This window comes from Anarrhichthys ocellatus, unplaced genomic scaffold (assembly GCF_004355925.1).
Source record: "Anarrhichthys ocellatus isolate YVR2014 unplaced genomic scaffold, GSC_Weel_1.0 scaffold127, whole genome shotgun sequence".
In the NCBI taxonomy this organism is placed as follows: Eukaryota; Metazoa; Chordata; class Actinopteri; order Perciformes; family Anarhichadidae; genus Anarrhichthys; species Anarrhichthys ocellatus.
In genome coordinates this window covers 619,078-646,512 of record NW_022280157.1, presented here as the reverse complement: position 1 = coordinate 646,512, position 27,435 = coordinate 619,078, and the positions used below count along the sequence as shown (strand labels likewise).

At 41.3% G+C, this 27,435-nt stretch overlaps 2 protein-coding genes across 15 annotated transcripts in view; both read left to right on the top strand.

The window, feature by feature from the left end:
* celf1 (cugbp, Elav-like family member 1) overlaps window positions 1–15,293 on the top strand; it is a 38,073-nt gene extending 22,780 nt beyond the window's left edge. For 3 of the 14 annotated variants that reach the window (XM_031877156.1, XM_031877148.1, XM_031877147.1), the window contains 10 exons: window positions 115–249; window positions 5,369–5,448; window positions 5,676–5,837; window positions 5,972–6,041; window positions 6,280–6,393; window positions 6,685–6,798; window positions 7,164–7,349; window positions 8,106–8,126; window positions 10,047–10,190; window positions 11,702–15,293. In XM_031877156.1, coding sequence (XP_031733016.1) covers window positions 115–249; window positions 5,369–5,448; window positions 5,676–5,837; window positions 5,972–6,041; window positions 6,280–6,393; window positions 6,685–6,798; window positions 7,164–7,349; window positions 8,106–8,126; window positions 10,047–10,190; window positions 11,702–11,829 — 1,154 coding nt within the window. In that variant the 3' untranslated portion in view covers window positions 11,830–15,293. The remainder of the gene's footprint in view (window positions 1–114; window positions 250–5,368; window positions 5,449–5,675; window positions 5,838–5,971; window positions 6,042–6,279; window positions 6,394–6,684; window positions 6,799–7,163; window positions 7,350–8,105; window positions 8,127–10,046; window positions 10,191–11,701) is intronic. The other 11 variants (XM_031877154.1, XM_031877160.1, XM_031877152.1 and 8 more) reach the window with 8 other exon arrangements.
* A 3,067-nt stretch (window positions 15,294–18,360) lies between these two features.
* Window positions 18,361–27,274, top strand: cunh16orf87 (chromosome unknown C16orf87 homolog). The gene is made up of 4 exons (XM_031877163.1): window positions 18,361–19,314; window positions 20,465–20,564; window positions 22,842–23,021; window positions 25,240–27,274. Exons 1-4 carry the CDS (start codon window positions 19,249–19,251, stop codon window positions 25,356–25,358), a joined length of 465 nt encoding a protein of 154 aa, XP_031733023.1. The 5' UTR covers window positions 18,361–19,248; the 3' UTR covers window positions 25,359–27,274.
* The last annotated feature ends 161 nt before the right edge of the window (window positions 27,275–27,435 follow it).

The window sequence follows — 27,435 nt, the reverse complement described above, 5'->3', positions numbered from 1 at the left end:
AAGTTGCAAAAGAGCCAAAATGACACATATGTGCATGTTGAATGTTCTATTACACCATTGACCTTGACACAGAGCAGGTGTGTTTGATGTAGTGTTGTGTTGTGTTGAATACAGCAGTGGAGGACAGGAAGCTGTTCATTGGAATGATCTCCAAGAAGTGTAACGAGAACGACATCCGAATGATGTTCTCACCATACGGACAGATAGAGGAGTGCCGGATCCTTCGAGGCCCTGATGGACTCAGTCGTGGTAATATATTCTATATTTATACACACACACACACACACACACACACGGAAATAAATAATATGATCTATTAAACTAAAATATGAATAAAAGAAAACCAATACAAGAGTATTTAGAGACCACTATTATAAGGTACAACGGTGTGGTTAAAGAGACCGTTGTGTGATAGTGGTAACAGCTGCACGGTCAGCAAGTCTCTGTTAACACTGTAAACCAGATTAGAGACACTGTACTTGTACTTGGTCTTTTTTTAAATTAATAATGTGTCACTTGACAGTAATGACAACAGACAATGTAAAAGTGTTATTTCATAGTGATGAACCTCCAGAGAATTATCAGCTGAATCTACAGACTGTGAGAACCCTCTGACGATAGCTGCTCAGCAGCAGACACAGTTAGTTAGCTGGTGAACATCTATCACACGTTTCACTCAGGAGCTGGCAGACGGCACAACGGAGCCAACAAAGAGTGAATATAGGACATCCATCAGCTAGACAGAATGCTGCAATAACTCAGCATGTGTCCAGGGCTACCACTTCTATAAAATATAATCAACAAGGACATGATCATGTATTATTATAGCTTAAACTACCTAGCTGTATATAAAGTAATTAAAATGACTATAATCAAAATTATAATGTAATATATATTATTTTGAAGTGGAATAATGTACTTTTGGTGGCGTCCTATAAGTATATGTTGGTGCCAATATTTTAGTTCTTTACGTGAGTGTTTTGAATGCAGGTCTAGTAACAGACTGTAGTATTGATACTTTACTTAATTAAAGGCCCGGTGTGTAAGACTCATTATCTAGTGGTGAGGTTACTGATTGCAACCTCTGCTCACTCCTCCCTTCCAAGTGTGTCAGAGAACTACGGTGGCCTTCAAGTAGGGATAGCTATATTTAGTATGTTATTACTACTAGGAGCTACTCTTATCAATAATCTGTTATTCCTCATGTCTAAATAATTGCTTTTAAAAACGTGTATATAATTGTAAAAACAGGATGATAATTTGTTCATATTCTAAATATTGTTTCTAGAGCAGAACGGTAATGTGTACAACAGCAAAGTCGCTACATAAAGTCATTAATATCTAAGTGTAAACAAATCTGAAATGTCACTAAAATGACAACATTCCTGAGTGAAGTTTATAAAGAATGAAGAACACAGACATCAGTCAGTGTCAGTCATTCCTCTGTCCTCTGCTGATTGACTGGCTGCAGGTAACGCTGGTAGAGGAAGGAGGAGCTGCTTTGTTTCAGCCAGCAGAGACATTTACAAGAACAAACTAAACTAGAGATTAAACTAGAAAATTTCGCAAGAAATTTTGACAGTGTGGCTTCTACTGCACGAAGACGTCGCAATATATAGCTACACACGCCGATGTTACCGGTAGTATCTTTCAGGTTCGATTGAGATAGCACTTCTCTCTTTTCTGGGAAATGATGGGAGCTAACGCTTAACAGCATTCCAACAATAAGCCCGCAGGATTACAGTCAGTGTGCTTTGGCACAGGCAGTTTTACTGCCTGTGCCAAAGCACACTGAACTACAGACATAAAGCTTTTGTTTTAGCTTGTTTGTTCAAAAATTGCTCTAAGCCGAGCTGGCGTGCTGTGCTTGTGTAAAAATAGAAGCTGTGGATGAGAGACTGTGACAGATCAGAGTAAATTAGGTTTCGCTTCTGTTTACATGTTCATGCTTGTTGAACAGGTATAATGATAAAGTATTGTTTTTTTACTCACAAATATTTTGTTACACTTACAGTAATGAGCGTAGCTGTCATCAACTCGAGTAATCTTCACTTCACCTGGTTCGGTGTCTCTGCCAGCTGACTGTGTGCGTGTGTGTGTGTGTGTGTGTGTGTGTGTGCGTGCGCGTGTGTGTGTGTGCGTGTGTTTGCGCCTGTGTAGTTGGAGGAGCTCCTCCCATAGACTAAGAGCAGAGCAGATGCAAGCTGCAGCATGATAATATATTACACCAGAACATTAAAGTACACATAAAAAGAGCCAGTAACGTTGGAGCTCATCAATGCTCCGGACCAGAGTGCAAAACTCTGATACAAAATAATGTAACCATTAGTGCTGGGCAAGGTAACGCGTTATTATCGCGTTAATGCATTCATTAATTAACGCCAACGACAATTATTTTATCGCGCGTTAACGCAGTTTTTAAAAAATATTATTAAGCGGACATTTTTAACACAAGAACCTGGCAGCGAGCGGTGAACAGCTGTGCTTGTGTGTGTGTGTGTGTGTGTGTGTGTGTGTGTTTTTCTGTGGCGTCTCTTCCTTCTCTTCCTGCTGCTGCGGCTCCCCCCCCCTTCACTCCGTCACCGTCGTCCCCTCCTGTCTCGCGCGCGCGATCCTGTAACGGCGATCGTCTCGTTACAGGATCGTGACAATATCAGAATACATCTTGTCGTGTTTTTAAATAAACATACAAGCACGAGAGAACAAACTGATCTTAACTCAACTCTTTATTAGCATAACTTTCTCATGCTGCAGATTACTGCCACGGTACAGACTACAGGTCTGCTTCGCCTACATTCCCCTGGGTCCTAAGTCCCTCCATGTACAGCTTCTTATCACCCTCTAGATCAGTGTTTTTCAACCTTTTCTGAGCCGCGGCACATTTTTTACATTAAAAAGATCCCGCGGCACACCAACAACCAAAAAAGTTACAAAATGACACCTTTTAGCATAATACTGCAGATATGCCAGGGGTGTCAAACTCAATCCCAGGGAGGGGCAACATAAGAAATTGAGACTACGTTGAGGGCCAAATAGAGTCACCATTTAATAAACAGGATAGAAGGGATATTGGACAAAGTGCAAAAAGAATACATGTTGAGGTAGGCTACATTATTTTATGCATATGTACCAGAGCCAGATGTTTGGCATCTTTTCTTGGCTGCCAGTTCATTAATATCTGGGGTTGGGTTCTGTGGAAACCCTCACGATGGAGTGAAGGTGTGCATCAGTGAGACTCCTGTGTGGGTTTGTGTTCATCTTCATCACAGAGAAAAGCTGCTCACACAGGTATGTGCTTCCAAACATGCAGAGCATTTGAGCAGCATGTAGGCGGAGTTAAGGCATCGTTTCGGGGGTGAAGCTTGTAAACTGTGCAGCGCCTTCAGAGTCACACTTTGCCTTGAGTGTCATTACACTGGAGGTCTATCAGCTCCACAGGTGCTCTTTACACCTCAACTGCAAACGGATTGCTGAGCAGTTCAAATTTAAATTTCTGAGCTGCAAAGTCGACAAATCGCAGAGTGAACTCTGTGCCAAGTGCACCCAGTTTATCAGCAAAATGCGCAGTCGGGAACACAGCGGTGGAGACCTTTACTACATCACACATGTCTGTGATCACATGTCCCCGTCCCTGAAGCTGCAGGTTTAGCGCAGTGAGATGCTTCGTTATGTTGCACATAAAGCCAGCTCACATCGCCACTTCTCGTCCCGGAGCTCTGTGGTGTGGCGGGCCAGTTATGATAAACATTTGATATTTTCTGGCGGGCTGTTGTACCGAGGGCCGGATACATGCTGACAATTTAATGACAAGTCTCTAAATGTGTTGATCCTTATAGGCTTTTCATTTGGGTTATGTTGTCCAGGGCCCAGTTCAGAGTCTGCATTTTTCCTTTTCAAATATTTCACCATCGCTGTTCGTCTTGTCACCCCAACTTCTCCCGCGCGTCATTTCATTCTACTGTCCTAAATTAACACGTCATTACTGCGCTACCTACTGCCACCCACTGGCATGGAAGAGTATTTATTACTTAGCCAGCCACTATATTGCAGCTCAGACACTCAACAATGGCAAAGTATTTGCAACAACTAAATCATATTTTTTTGGACTCATTAAGTGAAATTGGACATTTTCCCACGGCACACCTGACGATCTCTCACCACTGGTGTGCCGCGGCACAGTGGTTGAAAATCACTGCTCTATGCACCAATGTACATTTATAACAAATACCACACATATTACGGTAATCAGCGTTGCATATGTGTCTGACCAAAATACCAAAAAAAGCAAAAAAGAAATGATTCATTTAAATAATTTTTTTAGAGTTTTTAAAGTGTTTTGTTTGTAATATGTATAATAAGCATCATTTAGTTATCACTACTGAGAATTTAACAAACATAAAAACATGACGTAGATAGGTTTGCAGTTTTCAAAGTGTATATTTCAATTGCATCTCTTACACACACGAAGATAAAGTTGTGAACACCGGCTGAATATCTATGATCAGAATCATTATAACTGTGTTATAACTGATACTGTGTAAAGGGAATACTGCTGCTAACAAGAACCTGATGTGTTCAAAGTGTTTACAAACCAAATGTTATTGACCTTTTGTTCATATAGCAGTACTTTCAAGATAAAAGTGCACAATACACTACTTCTGAATTCATTATTGAACTTTGCGCATAACAATGCAATTAATCGTGATTCAAAATTGTAATTGTTGCCCAGCACTAGTAACCATACATTCAAGGGCTATCTACCTACATATTCAATCAGTAACATGTTGCGCATGTCATCAAAGTCTTTCTACTTACAACCAACATATGAAATCTGCATTCTCAATATACTCACTGGCATTGCCACTCAGAGGACCAGAAACAGCAGGATGAAGAAGGATACAACTCTTGAAGAACACAGCTATCTTGTCACAAAAACTGGAAAAATAAGAACTCTACTTTCTGTCACATGTGCCACCCACGTATTAGTTGAATACTGCACCATCTACACTTAACACTAGGTGGTAGTAATTGCTTCAAATAATATACAGTTCCATTACAGAAATAATAAAAGGGTTGCCTTTTACACACACAACTTTCAGATACAGTTCATGCTGTACAGCGTGTGCACGGTTTACCTCTCCATCTGCTGCTGTTTGTACACCTGTCTGTCCTCCTTTCTCTCTCCAAAGTGCATTCGCGCACATATTTCGCCTATAGTTGTTTTTACCTTTTAAGTTTGTTTTGGAACCACGCAGTAAAGTAAAGTAATGTCATGCAACGTGAGGTTTGTAAAATAGAAGCTCTGAGATGTTTCTTCAGAGAAATCGTCATGAGTTGTGGTTCTAAACATTGTGTTTTTCTCTTTTAGGTTGTGCATTTGTGACATTTACAGCGAGACAAATGGCCCAGTCAGCCATCAAATCCATGCACCAGTCCCAAACCATGGAGGTGAACTTCAAATATACACTACAAACATTATGTGGTGTTGTAAAATTGTGACCCTGATTTCAAAATTGGTGGATTATAGTGTCTCTGCTGTTACAAAGAAAAATAGTTTTGAGTAGCAGAGCTTTTTTAAATGGTCTTTATTATTTCATTTGCTCTTCAGTTTAAAGTGAATGACATGATGTCAGTACACCATGCTGTCAGTGTAAAGGTTTACCGTCTGTGTTTAGGGCTGTTCATCGCCTATTGTCGTGAAGTTTGCAGACACTCAGAAGGACAAGGAGCAGAAGCGTATGGCCCAACAGCTGCAGCAGCAGATGCAGCAGCTCAGTGCTGCTTCAATGTGGGGGAATCTTACTGGGCTGAACAGCCTGGGGCCACAGTACCTAGCAGTGAGTGTGTTCAGAGGGCCTGTGTGTGTTGATGCTAAATGGAATGGTTAGCCTGTTCACAAAGCAATTTCCCCAGTTTAAACTTCACTGTCACTTCCACTTCAGCACGCTGTTTCTCATATTGCTGGCTTTAGCTCTACTTACAGCTGCTGCAGCAGTCAGCCTCAACGGGGAATGCACTCAGCAACCTGCACCCTGTTTCAGGTACGCACACACACACTTTAACAGACATTCCACCATGAAATATCATGCAGTCATGTATGATTAAGATTTCCTTTTTTTGTGTCTGTATTGTTGAATGCTGAATGATAATCAAAAGGTTCATGTCATCCCTCTGGATGTCCAGCCTCCAACACGTCCTTACATACTGTTTTTCTATACGATAGTGGTCAGATGAAGGGATGGGTGGAGTCTTCAACTTAACCGTGTGTATGTCTGTCAGGTCTTAATGCCATGCAGAACCTGGCTGCTTTAGCAGCAGCAGCAACTGCCACGCCCACAGGCTCCAGCGCCATGACAACATCTAGTAGCCCTCTCAGTGCACTAACAAGCTCAGGTAAAGAAACTCCAGTACTGTTACATAGTCCAGCTACATGCAGGAGGGCTGAGTGGTATGGTGACATCCATGTCCACATAAACACCTGCACATTTATACATAACTATATAATATATCAATTAACTAGTGAGAGAGCTGCCAGGTATCCACAACAATTGTTTATCAAACATTCATTCTTCAAATTTAAATTTTCTCAGATTTCCTATTTTATGATTTCTTTTGATAAACGCTTTGTCTAATATTTTCCAGTTGACTTTATCACAGCATTAACACTAAATGTTCCCCGAGTAGGCTCCTCCCCCACCTCCAGCAGCAACTCATCAGTGAACCCGATGGCTTCTTTGGGGGCCCTACAGTCTCTGGCTGCTAGTGCTGGAGCTGGCCTCAACATGAGCTCCCTGGCAGGTACGAACCCTCGGCTGGACCCGTGCCTTTCCACTGATGAGATTACTGCTAGTCAGCATAATTGATGTAAACCTTTGTCGTAAAGATTCACCCAGCAGACAAGGTTGTGAATCTAATGTAGTGTGAATGTGTGTTGAGCCGACCATTATGGAGACTAAAGTAATGCCTCACTCAAACTGCAGTGGTGTGAGGCCAGTGCCAGGTGTTTATGATTGTGTATTAGTAGAATAACAGTGGTAAGATATGTTCATTTGGTCAACACAATATAGTAGTATAGGGTGAACATCACTGTCTGCTGCTAAGTTGCAGTGACATCAGTATGAGTGATAATATTTGACCTTTCCACCCATGTATCTCTGATGCAGGCATGGCAGCGCTGAACGGCGGCCTCGGCTCCGGAGGCCTGTCTAATGGATCAGGAAACACCATGGAGGCTCTGAGCCAGGCCTACTCGGGCATCCAGCAGTACGCTGCTGCTGCCCTTCCCAGCCTGTACAACCAGAGCCTGCTGTCTCAGCAGAGCGTCTCAGCCGCAGGCAGCCAAAAGGAAGGTGGGTTCAGTGGGCTGAGGTTAGAAAAAAGGAGATGGCATGGGGACAGTTGGGATGAAATGACAGGTTAAAGAGCTGCAGAGAGAGCACGAGGAGCTGGGGGGTGTGTACTGTGTAGAGCATGCTGCTAAGTGCTCCTTTCTTCACTCACATTTTGGAATCAAATTGACCAAACACTCTAAGGGTGAAACTAAGGGTGCATCCCAAGTCTCTTAATTACAGATGCAAATAAGTAATATAAACGCATTCTTCCAGCAGAAATGGTTCCTGTGCCTCTAAGCAGGACACAGTGTAAATACAGAATGCAGGTGGGTTTTCATGTGCAGGTGTTTGTTAAACAGGTAACAGGCTACAGTTAAGTCATAACTTAGTTATCCAGCTTAGTGCCCCCCCCCCCCCAGGGATGCATAGAGAGACGCAAGGAAACCATGTGAGGAGAGAGGAAACGAGGAAATATGTACATCAAAACATGAAAACCCATTATTAGGCTGAAAAATTTAAATGATGTAATTCATATCAAAGCCAACGCTCAGGAATGATCAACCTCACACGACTGCATGGAAATGAGGGTAAATCATGTACAAAGGAGTTCTTACTGACAGACAGGCAGTCTCTCCCGCTCTCTCTCACTTTCATTTGATCCATAATAAAAGTTAATGGGAGAAGAAAGCGATCAGTGGTAGAGATGTTTGTGTGCTGTGTGTTGACCTCACCTTCTGCTAAGAATTCTGTCCTGTTTCAAATCTGCTGCGTCAGCCAGCCACAGTCGCAGCACCGGTAAGACGTCACCACCTTCTCTTTGACATCAGATAAACAGCTGAAGACTTGTCCTTGTTTGAGTGTTAGCCCTCCTATATGCTATGCTATGCATACTTTATACTTATGTGGTACTACAGAGCCCCCCAGGGGTCATTGGGTGGACAAAATCTGAATGTGGGAATTCCGATTGGCAGACCGCGCGCACAGCTTCAACTTTGTAACCTCATTCTCACTGGTTGTGAAAATAGATATATATTCTGTATTGTGAAATTCACTTTTTCTAGTTACTGCCAATCACTCAAGATTATTAGGCCTCCACGGCAACAGCCGGGGCCAGCCCATAGTTCTGTCTGCCCGGTTATGTGAACGCAATATCTCAGAAACATCTGAAGGGAATTTCTTCAACTTTGGCACACACGCCCACTTCCACTCAAAGTTGATCTGATTAGAATGTGGTGGTTAAAGGTCACTGCGACCTCACAAAACACGTTTGTGGCCAAAACTCAAACATTCAAATGCTAATTAGGATCATTTTACACAATAAAGGACAGCCCTATGAACACAAAGGTCTGTCCCTGACTGAGTGAGTGATGAAGTTACACCATTGGTTGGTCGAGTGTTGAGTGAAACTAACAAACCTCGACATCAAAGTTATTTGCTGTTACTGGTAGTTTAACCCCGGGACTACTTTTATCAAGGTACAAAAAGGTTCTTTCAGCCCATTGTTGTTTTTTGTTTCCATAGCGGTCTAAAGATCTGTGAAGATTAGATACAGCGTATGACACAGCATGGTGGCATTGGACCAGGGCTGCTGCTGGACACACTAGCTTCTGTCTCACTGAGACAACGCATAGTATTTACTGATGCACGTTGGATGACATGCAGAGGAGGAAAATTAAACTAAGAGCGTCTTTGTCCACAGCAAATCATCGGTTTGATGATTGTTTGTTTGTGCTTTAGAACATAATCACGGTTAAACAATCAGAAAGTCACTCTTTTTCTCTCCTCTCAGCTCGCTCCAGCCAACAGCAAAGCCTAACTTTACCTTTAATCAAACATAGAAAAATGTCTGTAATGTTATTGACAGACATTTGCAAACCTTGTGAAAAAAAAATAATGTACATAAATTGGCTAAAAATACCCGAACAAAGCATTTGTTGCTGAGATACTGAGATAGTGTGTCTGTAATGTAAACAGGATGTGGGGTGGAACGTACCATATGAAACAATAAAAGGCGTGAAACAGTACCAGGTAATTATTTCTGATAGAAAGACACCGAAAGTAATCAAAGTAAAAGTAAAGGGATTACTGTAGCAACTGACTCCATGTGTTATCCGGACTACACATTGGTTACATCAGACAACTGAACCTTAATGTAATGAAGCAGCAACTTGATCCTGTAACATGTCAACATAACTGACCTGCTCAGTAACTCAAACATCAGCAGCCACCATTGGGACTGTACTGTGTCCATGTTCTACAGAGTAAGACACAGATGTTTCCCCTTTAATTCTTCAGACACTGTCTGTCAATCATTACATTATATCACGTTATCATCATTAAGGTATGTGATAATCATAATGCTCGTAACTTTACACACACTGTCCAGCTGTCCACTACAGCTTTTGGGCATGTTGGCAACTAGATGCTGTTTTTGTCTGAGTTGTACAACATTGTCAAGCAAACTCCTTAGAGTTTGGTCATTTGTTCTTCACATGTACCTTCAACCTTCTCCAGACACACCATGCAGTAGCAATGTTATGGTTGTGGGTGGTTTACCAATCTGCATGCATGGATCAAACCATTTGATCACTCAGTTTATGAATCTGTTTTTGTTAACTTCTGGAGCCCTGGGGGAAAGAATGACATGGATTTATTGAGTCATTTGTGCAAATGTTACTGTTTGATGTTTGGTAAAGCAGATGAATTGATTGGCAGGTCCAGAAGGTGCCAACTTGTTCATTTACCACCTGCCCCAGGAGTTTGGAGACCAGGACCTGCTCCAGATGTTTATGCCCTTTGGAAATGTCATCTCTGCTAAGGTCTTCATTGACAAACAGACAAACCTCAGCAAGTGTTTTGGTGAGTTCATGCAAGCCACTATATATAAGCCGTTTTATGATCAATGAAATATTTCAGTAATCTTATTGTATAAAGTTTCAAGTTGTACTCGGAGTGTTCCAGTATCACAGGGTCCTGGGACAGAGGATGTCCTACAGATTGTAAAGCCCTCTGGGACACATCTGTTATTTGTGATTTTGGGTTGTTCAAATATATTCAAATCAAGAAAATGTTCCGTTGATAGTGGCCATCAATATCACAGCTAACTAAACTAGACGATTCAAGTGAGCATCATCCCAAGTCTTTCTACTACCAGATTCCTTTCTTTTTGTTTCCCCCGACAATGTTCCTGTGTTGAGATCGTACTGAGAGGGCTGAACTTTGGACTTTGGACCTTTGTACTTTAAAAAACACCCACTTCATTTTAGTAACTCAGATGGCTGATACTGTATTAGGAGCAACCAGGGGCGTTTCTAGGATTCAAAGAAAGGGGGGGCTTAGCCTGAAGGGGAGCGGCATTTTTGCGTGCGTAGCGTGCGGCAATTTTCTTTGGGGCCCATTTGGGGCTGCGGATATCCATTGTTTCAGACAGTTCATAGATTGGTTCAATCAGAGAGAGTGTGATTTTGCTCTGTAGTTTTGCTTGCATTCAGTATATAATAACACAAGAGACAGAATTTCAGGGTCATAGTGAAATTTGACAACACAAATATGAACTTTTCTCAAATAAAGAGAGAAATAATTTTCCTGCTTGTAAAGGAAAGATGGATAAACTAGCTTTCATATCCGCGTCACTCCAAAATCCTAATTCTTAAAGGGACCGCACACAATGGATGGAGAATGGACCTGACAGTGTCAACTTTATATCGTTAAGTATGATGATAGGCTATTATATAAACCAGAACGCACGCACATATGTAGCATGTTAGAGTTATAAATAACTTGTCCATGTGAGAAACAATAGTTTAATTTAATGACATCACCAAAAAAAAAAAAGATTTTTTTTTTTTTTTTTTTAAAGACAATAATGCCAAATTATTTGGGGGGGCTGAAGAACATTTTAGGGGGCTTCAGCCCCCCTAAAATAGGCCTAACGACGCCCCTGGGAGCAACTAAAGTTAGGATCATTTTTGCACACAAGGATGGAGGATTTTGTCCTCCAAATGAATCAGTGCACACAAGGCCAAATATCACCAGCTTCTGTCAAGCAATATAGCAATTAAAAAGCCATCTTTTAAAGTCCAGTACAATGCTCACTCCACATTAAACACACCAGGGCTACATAACATCACCTCCAGCAAACCTCACAGAAACAGATTGTTTTAACCAATCTCTCTGGTCTAACTCCGATAAAACACAGAATCCATCAGCACGTTAGCGTGTCCTTCCCTACCAAGCCTGTCTGTACTTTAAGCATTCTTGCAATTCGACAACTTTCTCAGTAATTGTTGGGAGGACTGGAGAGGATTAGACGGATTTTTTGTAAATAATGTGGGGATGAGTTTCAAGTTGTCTTCTGTTTTCTCCTTCAGGCTTCGTGAGCTATGACAACCCTGTGTCATCACAGGCAGCCATCCAGTCGATGAACGGTTTCCAGATTGGCATGAAGAGGCTGAAGGTGCAGCTGAAGCGCTCAAAGAACGACAGCAAGCCTTACTGAAGGTGCTGAGGCGCTGCAGACTTGGTTAGGCAGGGTGGTGTTATGGTAAGTTGAGTATGAATAACCCAGACTGGTCCGCTCAGAAACCTATCTATGCCTTACAGGGTGATGTCTGCTGTGCTGCTTCTTCTGGTCACTATACCATGTCCAGGCAACGAGTCACATGAAGCTACATGCAGCTACATGCAGCTACATGCAAGAGTGTTCAGGCTGGACCGGGTTCTCCCTGTTATGTTGTGGTTTATTCACTTTGTTTTCCTTTGAAACCAATAAGAGGAACAGGTGCATTTTTATTTAAGTTGAAATGTTATCAGTTTGCTGTGTGCTGTGTACATAATACACATATGAGTTGATTGTTAGTATATGTTGCACAGTCAGGTCAGATAGGTGCCAAATCCATCTGTTTTTACTTCTTGTTCACCTTCCCCTCCTCCAGCAGCTTAAGCAGAGAGACACATTGAGTTAGGAAACAGAAACATGAATAGGTTTTCTTTTACGTTGTCACAAACCAGAATGGCTGGTTTTCCCTACATGTGTTCTAGATATCTGTATTATCCTTTGAAACAGGTATTGTATGTGACGTACACAGAAATGAGTGGTAAGGTAAGGCACAGAAGCTGATGTCCATGAGGAGGAGCCCCACTTCAACATGCACATGCCAGTTCTACATTTGTGTTGTGCTGTGTCTAGATCAGTGGCGAGTAAACCTGTGGATACTGTGAACATCGTGTTCCTGTCGTGTGCTGTTTCCTCTGAGCTAAAGTCCCTGAAGTCAGGTGAAACCTCCGACCCACAATGGTTGCTCTGTTAACTGTCATCTTAGCGCTGTGGTCTGACAGGACTGCCACCTGATTGTGAGCTACATCTGAAGATGACACATTAATGCACGGTTATGGTAAATGGAATTTACATCGACACACATTAATACACTGATGGTGGCACCCTGCGCATGAGGATCTGCTCCAAATGCAGAGTTTCATGTGGCCTCTGGTGGAAGGAGACACATTTACATGTGGGTTGTGTTGAATTCAGACATTAGCTGGAATTCATCTCTGAAAGACATGGATGTAATATCTCTGTCAAGGCTCATGGCATTTATTGTATTTTTCTTTATCAGGAGGTGAAAGCGATGCAGGTGAAGCTGCATGTAAATCTAGTTTTCTGGAGGACTGAACACGGCATGTTTTAGTGGCGCTCCTCCTGTGCTGTTGCACTCTTAGTGACAGGTCAGAGGTCGGGCCTGTGTTTTGTAAAGATTCAGCAACATCCCTCGGTTACTGTGCTACTAGCGAGCAGCTCATCTGTGGAGGGCTACACCACTGTGTCTCTCCCTGAAGATCTCCTGTGATTGGATCATTCATATGAATGTCAAACTGCTCAAGGCAACCTGTTAGTTGCCTAGACTTGCAAGACATGTTTTTTTTTTTAAGTAGGAACCGAGACAATTGTTGAGATGTATATTTAAACTATTATGCCTTTTCTATTTTTATATAGGTTTTATACTTCCCCTGTGTGTTGGGGAACTATTTATTGCCTTAATTATTTATCTGAATTGAAATTCTTTTGAAAGACAAATGTAAAGTCCAACAATTCCATTCGATCTCCTGGTGTGTGTGCTCTCCTTACCTGTTGTGTGTGTTTTCCTTTTGGTGATGTGTACTTTGTGTCGTTGTGGCATGGACTGTGTGTAGGATCCATCAGTGCTGCTACACACTTCATAGAACCCCCTCTCTGTCATACATGCCTTCATCCAAATAAAATACTCGTTTTCCAAAAACACAGGAAGCATAATTTATTCTAAAAGTGAAGTCTAACATGTTTCTGTTGCTCCTGTCTTTCTATGTGCAAAAATAGTGATCTTGTGTGTCGTCAACAACGTTTCACCAGGCAAAGTCCTGTAAGTCCTGTGCACATTAGCTAGAATCTAGCAGTACTAGAACGTGTTTTAAAAGTCACCATGTCTTGTGTAATGTTGTCCCATTTACTCACTTTGATGTTAGCACTGGAGCTTTCTTGGTATATTGTGCACCAGAGCATGAATATGTATCAGGGACTCTGAGTCGCAGCTGATCCAGCTGCTGTCTCTTAAGACCACTGTTTGATTGGCGCTCTCTCTCGTGGGGAGTTGGCGGTTTAAAAGTAGTGACCTCCAGAAATCTAAACCTCAGCAATAGTTGCACAATGGTTAGCTGTGATGTTCTGATGTGATGAAAATACATAAGTACTGGTATGGTGCTTCATTTGAAGCAGCAGTAGTATGGAGCATTTTACTATATACTATACTTTTTATACAATTTTTAAAAATTGTATAATTGAATTGCCAGTTAACACTGTGTAAGAAGAACAGATCAGTATAAGTCAATATTCCAGTAGCTCTCCATCCTCCATGTGTGACTAACTGTGTTTAGATTGCATGCTGGACTGTAGCTGCTGGTCCAGAACTCTGGAGGCCTCCTGTGACCTGCATGTGGTCACTGATTCTGTGCAGGCATTTTATTTTGGCTGTCTTGTGTGTGTTGTGTTCCTGGTAGCATGTGGTTAGTCCTCACCGTGTTCAGACTGTAGCGACACCACACACAGCTGCTCATTCTTGGTTTCTTTTCTCTTTCCTGTCTGTGTTCCTTTGCGGTTTAACCGAGGTTTGTCTCCCTGTTGTGTTTGTCTTTTTGTTTTTTCCAGATCTCTTCCTGTTTGCCCTAGCATGTTGATGTGGCGTCACAGTTCATCGTCCAGTCCTTGTCTTCTGCGCTTCTCTGACGCTCCCAATTTCACCATTGACCTTGTGTTTGGCATTACTCACCAGGAGGTTTTAGTTCTGTTGTTTCCCATATGTCCTCTGTGCTTCAGCAGGGGCACTAGAAGGACTGCCCTGGAACACGTTTGAACGTTACATTCAAATGATCACGAGCAAAGAGAATCTATTTTTCTAGAACAGACTCTCATAACTAATAGATTTTTGCTAAATCAGTTTGACACAAGTCTGAGCTTTAGCTTTGTTTTGTTTGACCTCCTGTGTTGTGGAGCAGTCCTCCCGGGGCCCCCGTCCTCTGGTTCTGTTGGGTTTTTGTGGTGTTGTGTGTGAGTGCTGGTGTGTGTATCCTAAATTAGAAACACCCATCAAGCAAGTTAGTGATCATGTGTTGTGAGATATTCATTCAATGCAAGGCTAGCTACGGGTTCATCATTTGAGTGATGCTATAAGTAGGTCACATTTGTCAGTGTAAAAATCAGTTTGACTTTTCGCCTATTGACTGACCACTGCAAGCACATGGTGCTGTTGTGCTCTTTTCTTGTGTGGAGAGTCGGACACAATCCACAGAGGAGAGACCTTTGTCATAGGTTATTTGGTATGCATGTTTTTTTGTTTTTTTTACATAACTGCACTGAAATTCTTGGCAAAATGTGATCTTATTTGTGTTAAGTTAAATGATGAATAAACTGGTGCCAAATGTTTTGCACAATCAGTATTTCATTGGACTTGCTTTACTGGTCTGACTGGTTGCAGCAGCAGAGGTCGGTTGCTGTGGCATCGTGTCCAGAAGGCTTTCCTAAAGAACCAACTAGCTGCAGCATTACATCAGTCTATTGTGGAACTATGCAGACCTAGAGTGCTGACAGACCAATATCAAACACAAGTGGCCGACTCATACACAGCGGTGTGTATACTGTTTGTGTGTTTTCATTGAATATAAGCCAGAGACCCACTCTCATTCAGGGGGCAGTCTGTCTGTCTCCCTGACCAGTGGACCAACACTGGGACTGATACTGAGAGTAATAATTTACCCATGATCTCACCCTGAGTGAATATACGGTCGTACTTAATTTTATGAGTCCCGTAGTTCAGCCCATTCAAAGACTGAAGTGTGACTGGGTTAGGGTTGTAACTTGGTACCAGTGGGGTCTCTGTGTGTCAGGCCTGTGATACTCTGCCGTGGTCAATTCATTAATTCCCATTCATTGCTTGTGTAATTCAAAAAAAGAATTTGGTTAGAGCAAACTGGGTCAGCTGGGTGAACAATACAAATGAACATGTTGACAATAAAATTCCCAATAATAAATGATGACCTTGCAATTAAGATCAGATAAACCTTTATTGATCTCCAGCAGGGACATTTGTTTGTTCCATTACAAGGTTCTATCTACTTCTGAAATGATTCCTCGACGTGTCGGCATCAGCTAGTGTAGGTGTTTTAGTCATATCTCTAACTTATGTAAGGGTCTTTCTGCAAAGCTTCAATCAGTGCCCTACATGTAGACAGGAGGAGCGATGGGGTTCTGCCTCTTTACCATGTTGCCTCACTACTCCATGACGGAGGTTAAAAAAAGCTGCAGAAATCAAGAAATATAGTTTGATCTCATGTTTTGAAACCTCTACATTGATGATTTTATGGAAAACCTTATAAATGACATGATATAAAATATTTCTTTACCTAGCTACAAGCTTAATGTTAATGTTATTTTTATTATTTTCAATGTAGGTATCTGAGATTAATGTCTAGTTAGCTAATTGCTGATTCTTTGATCTCTACAACTAAGAAAGACTAAACTGTCAGCTTCTTTCCTAAAGATGGTGGCCTTCTGTAGAGCCTTAGCAGATAGAATATTCTCATTCCAAGGTTATTGATAATGAATGACTCTACCAACAAACTCAAATTCAAATAACTTAATCTCTTTGGTAAACTTTTCAGGAAGTTTTATTCTAAATTTGAGTAAATGAAAGACCCTTTTTAAATTCAGCGTCACCAGAATATTCTTGGAACACGTATTTAATTGAAGGACCATAACGGTGTTTCAGTTGCAATTAACACAATTATTATTTTTAGCATACCTTACTTATAATATATTCATGTTCACCTACAATCCAGTTTTTCATAGAGCAAAAGAACCAAAGTCCTGTTTTCTAAACACAAGCACAAGAACTAAGTGAAATATCTAAAAATGGCAAAAGTATATGTTAAATCAAGAACTGTCTGTTTAAAAATAAATAATTAATAAATAAATAAAATTACAAAATTATGAATTCTGAGCAGACATTTGATACAACTTTCAATCCTACATATTTTTCAACAGTGCATGGAAAGAGTTTATTGAAGATCTTTTCACTCTGTGTCCATACACTATGGAAATGAGCATGGAGGCACTTTGTTATCCGAGTCTGTTTGTTACTTATGTGAGTGATGTTGTTTAGTAGTGCAGAGCAGAGATGTGTTCAGTCATTCAGCTCTTACAACTGCACTACAAAACAGAAGGTGGGAAAACTACAGAAACCTGGAAGGGACACAAAGGAGACAAAGATAATACAAATGAGGGGAAAAACCACTTGTGTGCTCTGGTGAACGTTGGTGTTTTCTTCAGACGTATTGGGCCAGTGTTCCTCCAGCAGCAAGACGTCCCATCACAAAAAACCATCACTGCAAATGTATCCACGGTTGCCTTCTTTTTTTGTGATGACATGACAAACAGGAGTAGATCTGTTTCAATCAGATGCTCTACATCTGGTTCATTTAAGGGAATCTTCCTGTCTTGGGAAGAATTGTGTAAAGTATTTCTACCTGGTGCAGTTTGAGTGAACAATTACAGTATCACTGCACATTAACACTGAAACTATTTAAAGGTAAAAACACAAACTGAGCCTTTTGAAGTATTTCTGTGAAGTTGCCTTTTGCTCCATTGCATTGGAGTACATGCATGTTTTTTTAGAGAGGGATCTGTTTGTCCCGTGCTTGGATTGTTTTTAAGCTTTGAATGTTTCTGCACCACGTTAAGCTGCAGTGCAATCCAGCTACAATATCTGTGAGACGACTGTGTGATCCTATTGCTTGGTTGTTTGATTTTCTGTACAAATAAAATGTTTGAGAAACCCTTGTATTTCCTGTGTTTTCTGTCAGAACTACAACAGTGTGATTCCAGTGTATTTCTGGGAGATAGGTAGGCTACTGCCAAAGTTAGCCATCTACAACAATCTACACAATCCATAAGAAGATACTGGGATTTGTGCTTGGATTGTGTCCAGGAGAGCACTGTTGGCATTGGCCAGTGTCCCCTCCTTCCTGGCATTAAACTGGCCTTAAACTGGCAATAAGATTGACACAAATCTATCCCACCAATGAACACCCAAAATTTATGAAATAATTAATTTCCCGAAACTAACTAACGCAGTGGTGGGCCATCGGGGCCAGCTAAGCCTTCTCTGCTGGCCTAAACAGAATCACAAAGTTATATCTATTTTATAATTTAATAATTTGTCATAAATACACTACATGTATTGTAATTATTTTTCCTATTATCTTATTTTCTCATTGCACAGCTCCTGTCTTCCTCTGTTGCTCTGCTTCCAGCACAGCTTGTTTTAAGTAGAGCTTTTATCCAATCAGATTCAGCCCCTATGTCTCTATGTAAGGAGAGAGGCCGTAGTGCAGCTTTTAGTGTCAGTATTGCAATGTGGTAGCCGTGGTGCCTCAATAATCATTTGCCATCAATCGTAACAAAACTTGTTGGATGCATTGTCTGTCAGTGGATTTGTTAATTAGTGATGTATTGATGAGGAAAACTGTATTGCAAAAGTTAATGGTGAATTGTTTATATGATTCCCGCTTAGCTAACAAAGCTAGTTTCCTAACTAAGCTCATATCCTATGCTAATTTCTTACTGACTTATTAGCATAAAGCAGTAACAAATTGCTTTAAGATGTCAATCCTTTCACTGGCCACTTCCATTGCTCGTTTTTGATGGACCATGAGTTCCAACATATGCAAAAATGCAAAATAGAGATGGCGTATACCAGGAGATGCAGGAACACGTGTGGAAATGTTGTATTGTGCGAGTTATGAACCAAAAGGCGTTTATTTTTACAATAGAGCCCCCTTATGGTTAGGATGGTTGTTTTTTTTCTAACAAATATTTGCAAGTGCTGCTAGGATTACTGTCTGTTAAATTTTCGCCTTTGCATCGTTGACACGACCATTTTAACAGAATAATAATGCTAATAGTAATAATAACAACGCTGGTGCTTGGGCCCAGAACAAACAATACGTTTCATTTATCACCGTTGGGTTTTAGACAAAAAAAACTCTGTATGCAAAATGATTCTATTCCATTTGGCCGAGTCTTCTGTCTTCCTTTTGCGATTATCAATTTAAGGCTGATGAGAACCAGAGTGTGAGGAGTCTGATATGTACCATTTCCCCATGGTACATGAATGCAACACACCAGCAGAGGAACTCTCCCTGCGCATGCGCCCAGTATTAGCATTACGAGTATACTCTAATGTCTGTTTGTGCTTCTAAAAGGTGTGTTGTCATTTAGTCACATCGGTGTGTTTTTGTTGCACGCATATGTTAGTGTCCTTGGAGCGAGTCAGTGTCCGTCCATGTATCGCACAGAGAAGCTGTAGCTACCGCACAGCCGAGCAAACGGACTATGTCTGCAAATAAAACAAAGAAAGTCAAGATGGCTACTAAATCTTGTCCTGAATGCGACCAACAGGTGAGGAAAATACATATCTTCAGTTTTGAACGTTGTCGACAGTGAACCGTATGTACTGTCGGTAACGTTGTGTACTACAGTCCCGCTGTGTCGGCGGTGTCTTCAGAGGACAGCCTCACGGGCTACACGCTGTGTTTGTGTTCACCAGAGGAAGCCTCCGTGTTCTCTCATCTGCTCATCTGGTTACACACCTTTTCAGTCATTTCGTCTGTTAGCGTGTTTTTTAATGTTATGTGTTAATATTGTATCATTAGTTGTTCTCCCAAGAATATAGAGTAAACGTCCATATAAAGCCACTTGCAACTTCTAAATCAAATAATTCAACCACGTCCTTTTTGTTTGCTGTGAAATGAAGCAACGTGAGATCTCTTCTTTCTGACAAGAAGAAGAGTTCACAGAACAATGTGACTGTGACTAACATTTGAAAAACAGTTACAGTTATTATTTAATTGTAAATCCTAATATTGACTCATTGCTAAGAACTTATAATCAGGGCTGTTTTCAGGACGTTGTTTTTGAACCTTGCTTCAGGAACACTCTTAATTCAGAACGACCTTCTCGGAAAGTCTTCCTGGTGATTTCAGGAATCTGGAAATATCTTCAATGTCTCAAAAAAGATTCTCTTCCTTACGTCTTGCCAGCTTCAACGACCAATCGTGTGTGCAGTCTCTCCTGCTGTCCCCTCTGAACACCTCTTAAACAGTTTGCCATAAAGGCGATGGGATCACTCCGCTTAATATTGCTTTTATGGTAAATGTATTTACATCGGGTCTTTCTAGTCTTGGTTTGCATAAAACACAATGCAAATGATTATAGATTAAAACACCCTTTGAGCGACTGTTTTTAATCTGTGGTTCACATGGAGCGGGATCCGTACGGAACACCAATCCACTTCAGTCCCTTACCCCCCCAAACACAGGAGCACACATTGTGAACATACTGTATAGTCACTTGGACTACTTCTGAATTATACCTGTCCTTTAGGTTCACATGACACCAGTTCCACATGTGTGTAATATATTGCATTATTTAACTGGCTGATAGTCCTGATAAACACATTGATGCCATCCTTAGGTTGAAGCTAACCTTTTAACCCCCGAAACCGTAACAGTAATTTAATCTTCTATGTTTCCCGGTTGATTCTCTCTAGATTCCAGTTGCGTGCAAGTCCTGTCCGTGTGGTTACGTGTTTATAAGCAGAAAACTTCTAAATGCCAAATTAAATGAGCGCTCTTCTCCAGCTATAGCAGGTAAGGTTCTACCTGCATAAATTATGCCTGAAAATGTTCAAAATGTTAGTTTGATTCTTCTCCATGTGTGTTGAGCAAAGTCATGTTAATTCTATGACATTGTTCAGTACTGCTCTTTATTTTGTGAAGTCTCTCCGTCTGCCATGGATTCATGAAGACTCAGCATAGAGACCTCTGGTGACAGCACAGGCAGGGCCGTAGCCAGGGTTTTAAAATCACAACTGTGATCTTTAAATGGATACTATTGTGAAGGGGCTCTGAGGGGCCTCCCCCAGGACATTTGCAGCATCAAGCACTGAAAACCCGTCAACATCTGAAAAGGAAGAGTGGGGATTAGATTTAGTGCAGCAGACTTTGAGACGATCACCGCCGACCGACCAGCCACACCTGCTGGACCAAACGCCACCAAACTGCCCCAAGGAAGAGAGGAGAGCCGAGATGGAAGCTAAGCTAACCCAGCTAGGACCTGAGGCTACTCCACTACCCAGCGGGAGGTCGGTGACTGTTGAGCCCACATCTTCATAGAGACCTGGATCTATCATGGTCCACGATCAAGCAGCACTTGAGGGGTGGACAGCAGGACAGAGAGCAGGACTCTGGTGGACTCTGTGTTCACATCATGATGCTTGGTGACAATGTTTTCCTCATGTTGAGTTTTTAATGTGAAGATGTCGGCCATGTTTTCTGACCAGATAAATGTTTTTGTTGCTGCTGTTTACGTTCCTTATCATGCAAATTCAAAAAATGCACTACAGGAAGATACTCCTGTTTTGTTTGTTGTGCTGTAAATGTGCTACAACTGAATTTCGTTGTGCATCCCTGTGTTGCATAATTACAATAAATGATCCTTGGATTTTCTGCATTCTGGTGACTTTTCATGGTGGAAATGTCTTTATTTATGTGAAGAAAAACAAAATCCTGATGAGAGGCACTCTGTATTGCTTTTAAATATTTCCAGTGGATCGACTTTTTTCATTTAATGTTATCTCTGCTGAGTCAACAAACATGTAGGCATGATTTACTCTTCTTCTTCTGTTTGGGGAACAAACCTCTGAGAATGTTAATATTATGAGAGTCAACCTGCCCTATAATCTGCCCTTATGTTATTGCTCTGCTGATATAGTGCCATCCCCTTGAGACTTGGGATTCTCTCTGGATGAGACAATGTTTAGACAAGCAGATATTATCTACTGTGCATACTGTATATCACCAAGTGTGACTTTAGTTTTTGTGTGTTAAGTTGTTGTCATGTGTGCAGAGCACTGGACTGCCTTCTCCAGTCTCCCCACCCTGCACATCTTACACCACAGATAGCCGTGTTATCGATAAACATCAGCTTCTGACAGTGTTTTTTTGAAAGAAAAGGGTTACTGAGGTGGGGCCCTCTGTGACCTCATAGCTGGCTGTGGCCATGATCACAAGCATTGTCTAGTGGCCACCATTAGCTCCGACTGCGTCCTCACAACACGGCACAGCTGTGCCCGGTGGACGCTACTAACTTGCACAAACCTCGGTCAGATAAAGGACTTATGACTCTACTAGACTAACATATTCCACTTAACAACGGGATGGCAAGTATGGCACGTCAACCCATCACATAGAAATCATAAATCATGACAAATAAGAGTATATGTTTTATGAATATGGGGATAAGTCAGGCAAGTTGCTGGACAATCAGTTGATGGGTGTGAAAGGCAATCATTGTATTATGAAAATCTGAATGGATAATGAAGAGATCACCTCGGAACAAGCTGAAATTAGCAAAGCATGAAATGATTAATGATAATGATGAAACATCACCAAACGTGTTGGATATTCTTAACTTGAACTATTGAAACATGTCCCCAAATGCCATAAAATATGTCTGGCAGGACTTTGACTCAGTAATCACTTAAAGGTTGCATACATTATGAAGATGATACAAGTGTTTGTATTGCTCTCACTTCTTTAGACAGAATTGAACCTTCTCAAGTGACTCTGCTCAGCTTTTAGACGCCCGAAACCCAGTCGCTGCTGTCTGCAGCTTTGATTTAGGCAAATGGCTGCTTCCTTTTGTTCAGCCAAAAAGGGCCTCAACCCAAAATGGCCGATTGCGGCTATATGCTATTAATATGTATTTCATTTTCTTCCCCATAACTATTATAATTACCGTATTTGGCCATATACTCACTGTAATCACCATTTTTTTCAATAAACAAATCAGAGATGTCTGCCTGGAACCAGTCTAACCCACACTTATGTTGTTACCTTTTTTTTACTATCAATGTTCTGCTTCAGACAAGCTGGACTTTAAGCGGAGGAGGACAGAACGCATTCGCAGAGAAAGGATAGACTCTTCTTTAACCAGTGACATGGAGAACAGGAGAAGATCCCGAGCCAACAGCCAATCGGATCCCATTCGGAGGGGACGGGGCAGACCAAAGACAGTGGGTCTGAAGAAACAGGAAGAGGAGAAAGGTAAAAGGAGTGATTAGTCACAGTTTCTTATTACAAGTCTCTTGTGATTAGGTCTGTCATGATAACTACAATACTTGGGAGATGCACTGTCACAGAAATAATTGTGATAAACGTATTATAATTCAAGATTATTTTATGTCAGGGATGATAGTATTATAGCATAATAATGTAAGTTCACCATTTCAAAGAGCAATGAACTTTGAATTCTTGAGAATATTCAGACAATATGAAAAAAAAGAAATAAAGTCCATATATCATAAGGTAAGTCGATAAAATAAAACTGGTTGAGGTCGTGTCCATTTATCGTACGATGAGTCGATAAAGTAAAACTGGTCGAGGTTGTGTCCATTTATCGTACGATGAGTCGATAAAATAAAACTGGTTGAGGTCGTGTCCATTTATCGTACGATGAGTCGATAAAGTAAAACTGGTCGAGGTCGTGTCCATTTATTGTAAGATAAATCGACATGTCAAGGTAATGTCTACATCTTGACGATAAGTCTGTTACGTAAAAATGATCAAGGTCATTTCCATTCATAACTTTCTGAACTTCCCTCTAAAGCTCTTTTTTCATTATTACACAGCTGTTTCTGTCACTTGTCATGTGCTACACTATGACTGCTTTCCAGATTAGAATGTCTGAAAATGTGCACCGTTATCCATCCATCCATCCATTTTTTCCTCCTCTTATCCGGGGTCGGTCGCGGTGGCAGCAGGTCAAGCAGGCCGACCCAGACCTCCCTCTCACCGGCAACATGTTCCAGCTCATTCTGGGGGATCCCGAGGCGTTCCCAGGCCAGCTGGGAGATGTAATCTCTCCAGCGTGTTCTGGGTCTCTCTCGGGGTCTCTTCCCAGTTGGACGTGCCTGGAAAACCTCCAGTGGGAGGCGTCCAGGAGGCATCCTAATTAGATGCCCGAACCACCTCAGCTGACTCCTTTCGACGCGAAGGAGTAGCGGCTCTACTCCAAGCTCCCTCCTGATGACCGAGCTCCTTACCCTATCTCTAAGGCTGAGCCCGGCCACCCTACAGAGGAAGCTCATTTCGGCCGCTTGTAACTGCGACCTTGTCCTTTCGGTCACGACCCAGAGTTCGTGACCATAGGTGAGGGTAGGAACGTAGACCGAGTGGTAAATTGAGAGCTTTGCCTTCCGGCTCAGCTCCCTCTTCACCAAGACGGTCCGGTGCAGCGCCTGCTTTACTGCTGCAGCTGCACCGATCCGTCTGTCGATCTCCCGCTCCATCTTACCTTCACTCGTGAACAAGACCCCGAGATACTTGAACTCCTTCGCTTGAGGTAGGCACTCCGTCCCCACCTGGAGGGAGCAATCCACCGGTTTCCGGCAGAGCACCATGGCCTCAGATTTGGAGGTGCTAACTCTCATCCCCGCCGCTTCACACTCAGGAGCAAACCGCCCCAGTGCACCATTATCACCAGATATAAACGACAATGCATCTCCCCCCTCTCTATGAATATCTCTATGACTTTTTACTCTGCCTTTAGTGTGGCCGTTCAGAACTATAAACACTGATTTCCCACCTGGTTGGTCAACACGTCTTACTAACTAGTTGTGATCGAGGCCATTATGCAGGTTCCACCATGTGTGACTAACTCCACTCAACCGTGCTGACATTTTGCATGGTTTGCTTTGCCATAAGAGTTCAATTCAGTGTATTGGTCCAGTCGCAACCGTCTTCTCTTTCAACATGATCTCGTGACGTGTTTGGTTGTGTCATTCCTGAAGTTTGGTGCTCCAAAACCCAAACCACTGTAGCCAATGTAAATGGGTATTTAGTGGTGTTGTTGATGGTTTCTGGTCCAAATCTTGACATTTTAGTGCAAAGTATTTAAATTCTACAAATATGTTTTACAATAGTATAGTCTAATGTATCATTATAATAGTGACTGCCCTCTGGTGTAACCAGGGTATTGCAACTTCATTTTGGTATTGGTTGATCTGGAGCCAGGTGGAGTATGTGGAGCCAGCTTTGCCGCACTGTCATTGCCTCATGTCTCTCGCTCCTCACCTCTCTTCAACTCTCCCGCTTGCGCATGGGGAGGCAGGCATCACAGTGTGAAAACCTCTGCCGCAGATTGAATTTGACATTATTTATTATTTATCTTGCAATTTGTACTCTCATTTAGCATGACCATAGATGAATATTGTATTGCCAAAATGAGTTTTCTGTGATTGACTGTGTTGTATTGTGTTCACAGAGAAACAAGAGAAGGAGGTGGATATGTATGCCAGTCTTTCAGATGAGAAGGCCTTTGTGTTTTCTGTGGCCTTGGCTGAGATCAACCGCAAGATATTGGGTCAAAGACTCATCTTATAGATTAAGGCCTGCCTACATGAGAATCCTGGCACAGAGAACCTACCATATAAAAACTATCAAACAGCAAGGGGATAACCAAAGAGGGCAGAACTGTCTGGAGCTGAACTTTGATCTGGATGTCTTTCACTTGGATGATGGGATGAGATTGAGAAACCTGCGGAAGCTTCAGACTGAAGTAGAGGGTGTTGTCGTTGGGGGATCACAGCTCTTCAGCACCTTGTATTATACACCCACCACAGACATGCAAATATATGTTTCTAGAGTATGGATTGTGTTGTAACGACATACGTAGAACCAGGAAAAGAAGCATAGATGATATTTCCCAACTTTTCTGCAGATACAAATATGACATTTCACTAAAGAAATACTACATTCATCTGAAATAAAGACTGTTATCAAGTGAACATCCTCAATTGACAGCAGCTCCACGTTAATGGGAGGGACCAAGATATTGTGGTAGCTGCGTGCTTTCTTATAAACTGAAGATGCAATAAATATTTTTTTTAATTTCCATTGTTAAGTGATCTATAAGTAATGTTGAGCACGTAGTGCATCCTATGCACAGTACACACCATGTATTTATTAGTTACTTTTATAGACTATGTCAAATGTTCTTATTGAAGAAGAATTTCACCTTGCTTTGAATTAAACTAGATAACAAAAATTGCAATCGACTAAAGACGGTGTCCGGCTTTCCTAGATTCATAAAGGAAGTCAGAAAAATCTTTCTCCAATTGTGAGGTCGTGCTGATGCAGTGAATACCTTCTTTTAAAATAAATGAATTTCATCAATCTATCCAACTTTGATTCAATCAGCAATTTTTGTTGGCTAATTAATTCATGTTCTGTTTGATGGGCCATGCATGTGTGTGTGTGTGTGTGTATATATATATATATGTGTATATTTTATATCAATAATTATATTTTCCACATAAATGAAAAGACACCATACACCCAAAATAGACTGTCAAGGCACAAAAACATCCTTTGCAGATTTTTTATTTCTTAATCGTCATGTCCCAAGAGTCATGAAATTCAGTTCTATTACTTCAGAATATTAAAAACAATGAAAAACACTTTTTAGTGTTTTAGGTTTAGTTACAGATACAAGATAAATACCACAGTCCAGTTCTGTGGATTGAATCCGTTTGGGACATGAGGAACTATGATGCTAAAACAAACCCTTCACTGAAAGCAAGTTGTGGATGATTTTTGGATTTTAATACTCCAAAATTTAAAATTTTAATGTAGTCCCTGAATGTATCACATGGGTCAGAAATCTTATGCTATTCTACTCTTTTCTGGACTGTATAATCTTTTTTTTTTTTTAAATGCCTTTAATCCTCTCATTTTAAGCAGATGATATAGAAAACTGATGTGTTTTGAGACAAAATGGATTGTTTCAAATTCTCACTAAAGACAACCTCCATGTAAGAAATGTATCCTTCCCATATATATTATCTACCCAATAAATGAAATAATAAACTCAGATACCAGTAAAGTTAGACCAGTTGGCCACATGCATTCTGCTGGTTTTTTCTGTCAGTGTGTCGGTGTCATTGTCACTGACGTTTTTCGTAACAATGACTCGGCATTACTCTCTTAACTCTTCTTTCACAGTTTGTATCTGTAAAAGCTTGTGGTTAGCACTGTCTGGCTCTGGCCTGTCTGAGTGGATTTGCATGCTCTCCCTGTGACTGTTTCCTGCAGTCCATCCATGGGTGGCACAGACATGCGGGTTGTTAAAATAATGACTGGTGTGGATGTGAGTGAGATGTGAACTGCACAAGTGAGTGACTGGACTGTCCAGGTGTTCGCCACCTCTCACCTATGTGGACTGGGATACACTATACTGAGCAGACGCCATGTGGATAATGGATTGATGGCTGTTAAAGATTACATCATGTATTTTGAATACAAGGCGCTAAAGATCAGTGTCATTGTAGATGTAATGGCCTTATTGGTAATATATATGATATTTATATCATCTTTTATCAGTCTCTCAGAGGCCAACTCTAGAAAAGTCTCCATCTTTACTTTCAGCCGTTCTGTCGTATATATTCTAAGGGTGTGGACG